The sequence below is a fragment of the Calidris pugnax genome, unplaced genomic scaffold, assembly GCF_001431845.1.
Source record: "Calidris pugnax isolate Ruff unplaced genomic scaffold, ASM143184v1 scaffold418, whole genome shotgun sequence".
NCBI lineage: Eukaryota > Metazoa > Chordata > Aves > Charadriiformes > Scolopacidae > Calidris > Calidris pugnax.
The window spans coordinates 1,094,059-1,096,605 of NW_015091199.1; the positions used below are offsets into that span (position 1 = coordinate 1,094,059).

The 2,547-nt window shown below is 66.4% G+C and overlaps 1 protein-coding gene across 1 annotated transcript in view; it reads right to left on the reverse strand.

Moving 5' to 3' along the window:
• Nucleotides 1–75: 75 nt before the first annotated feature.
• The window catches only part of APBB3 (amyloid beta (A4) precursor protein-binding, family B, member 3), a 7,540-nt gene continuing 5,068 nt past the window's right edge, over nt 76–2,547 (reverse strand). The window contains exons 8-15 of the mRNA XM_014959659.1: nt 2,108–2,235; nt 1,984–1,989; nt 1,782–1,896; nt 1,606–1,693; nt 1,377–1,460; nt 1,125–1,240; nt 773–955; nt 76–301 (exon numbers count right to left, since the gene is read on the reverse strand). Of these exons, the coding sequence (XP_014815145.1) occupies nt 77–301; nt 773–955; nt 1,125–1,240; nt 1,377–1,460; nt 1,606–1,693; nt 1,782–1,896; nt 1,984–1,989; nt 2,108–2,235 (945 nt within the window). The 3' untranslated portion in view covers nt 76. The remainder of the gene's footprint in view (nt 302–772; nt 956–1,124; nt 1,241–1,376; nt 1,461–1,605; nt 1,694–1,781; nt 1,897–1,983; nt 1,990–2,107; nt 2,236–2,547) is intronic.

Below are 2,547 nucleotides of genomic sequence, written 5' to 3' on the forward strand. Positions count from 1 at the left end.
GGAGGGGGCTGGGGGCCGCGGCCCGGGTCTTGGGCCGCGGGCCCCGGCCCTTAACCCGGCCCCCGGCCCCGGCCCGCTATGGGGTGTGGAGGAGGGCTCGCCTGAGGCGGAAGGCCTCCAGGAAGGAGAAGAGGCCTCGCTTGCGGGCACCGGCCCCCGCCGGGCCTCCGCTGCCCCCGCTGGCCTTGCTCGCCCCGCTGGCTGCGTCCCCCGAGGCCGCCGGGCCGGGCCCATCCCGCCCTGTCGCACCCTTCGGCTTTGTCCCCGGTGCAGCGGCCACTAGGCACTTCTGGTATTGCACCTGCGGGGAGAGGAGGGATAGGGAGTGGCCGTGGGGTGGGACGTGACTTGGCACCGCCATGGGGGTCGCACACGGCGTGGCGTGGCTGTGGCATCAGACACACCACGGTGTGGCTGTGGGGGTCAGGCACAAGGCAACGTCACCGTGGAGTTGGACACATGCTGTGGCTGTGGGGTGGAACACAACACTGTGGCTGTGGGGTCACATGCAACATGGTGTGGCCATGGGCTGGGACACAACATGGCATCACCGTGGTCAGACACAGCATGGCATGCCCGTGGGGTCACACACAGGATGGCACCACCGTAGGCTGGGACACGGCACAGCTATGGGTTGGACACGGTCCTGTGCGGCCCCTGCTGCCCTCCCCAGCGCTGAGTGTCCCACCCCAGCCCCTGGCCCAAGCCCTCGGCCTCTTCCCTCAGGTGTCCCCAGGGCGCAGAGAGGCTGAGGGGGTTGGGGGATGCTCACCATGCAGGCTGCCTGCACTGCCTCCGAGATGGTGCCAGCGTCAGGCTCACACCAGAAGGCCGCACACTGGAAGCGTCGCCCTGTGTCCACGATGAGTGCAAAGGTGTGGGCGTCCCGGCCCACTCCCAGGAAGGTCACATACCGCACCTGGCACTCCCAGATGTGCGCTGCATCCTCATCCTCCTGCAGGGATCCCGTGGGCCCATCCATCCCTGCCCACAGTGCGGGCAGCCCTGCCACCCCTGCCAGGCCCCCTCTGCCAGGAGGCCAGGCTCCCCATGGGGGTCGCCTGTGCCACCCCGGTGGCAGCAGGGTGCCCACTTCAGCTGGAGCTCCCTTCCCCCCTCCCCACCTGCACAGGGTGCACCCTCATGGCTGTGTCAGACACGCGGATGAGGGAGGGTGTCCAGTGCTCCCGCCCGGGGCCCCTTGTCAGCTTCTCAATGGCCTCGTTCAGCACATCCATCCCTGGGGAGTGAGAGACCCTATACCATCGGCCCCTGCCCCAGCTGTGGGCGCAGCGCAGGTAGGGTGCTGTCAGCCAGCCCCATGGCAGGGGGGGTCTCAGTTGTACCGCCACTGCGGCAAGGCAAGCAGTGCTTACCCATGGCCCTGGGCACGGGCAGGCTGCCAATGTACAGCGCCTCATAGGTCTGCATCGACTGCCTCACCGCTTCCAGGATATCCACTGCCAGGACAGCAGAGGTGGGAGGGCGCCCTGAGGGACCCCACCATCTCTCCCTGATCCCCAAGGACCCCGAGGACATAGCTGGGCAGGCCAAAGGGCTCTGGCCACCGAGCATCCCACTGGCCAAGCACCGGGGGAATGGTACCTTGCAGCGGCAGGTCTTCAGTGGAGATGGACCCCAGCGTGGTGGTGCATGGTTGCCCACAGCTCACTACAGCTCGCTCAGCCATGATCTGCAAGAGACAGGGGTCCTGGTTACTCCCCTCACCCCTGCGATGCTGCAGGCCATGCCCCACACCCACCAGGGCCCCTGGATCCCACCTTGGAGCACATCTCATGCAGGGCCTTGGCGATGCCTTTGGCGGGCACGTTGCAGTGGAAGACGTGACACTTGAGGACACAGGTGTCTTTGTCACTGGCCACAAAGGCAAAGTCTCTGCAAGACCACAAGCAACCCAGTGAGACCCCAGTAGAGGCAGACCCCTCCCCATGCTGCCCCGCCCCAGCCCTGTTGCCCTCCTACCTGTCCCTGCAGCCGTGGCAGCAGTCAGGGAGAGAGGAGAGGGGACAGGTTACTGCTGGGTGCCTTTCCCCCTCAGTGGGCAGAGCTGCCCCCCAGCCCCCAGCTCTGCCCCAGCCCCCAGCACCTGCCGTTGTTGCAGCCAACACCCCAGACACGGATGTTGAGGATGGGCTGGCGGTGGATGAGGCTGCGGTCGAGGGGGTCCACCAGGCTCATGGTGTCCTTCTTCAAGATCATCACCAGGTCCTGGCCCTGCAGAGGATCAGAAGCTCCCTCAGTCTGGCAGTCAGCGTGGGTGTCCCCAGGACCCAGCCCATGTGTAGGGAAACATTTCCGCTCACACCGCCACAGCCTACTCAGCCCCAAGCGTGGGGACTGTCCTGCCCCCACCAAGTACCATTCCCATGTGTGGGGACAGCCCAGACAGGCACCTCTGGCACTGTTCTCACGGCACAGCCCTGTCAGGCCCACACCTGGGACCAGCACATGGATGCCTGATGTGGAGAGAGTTGACGCTGCCACTGGCATTGGTCCCTGCTGGCTCCATTCCCTCCCCTCCGCCCC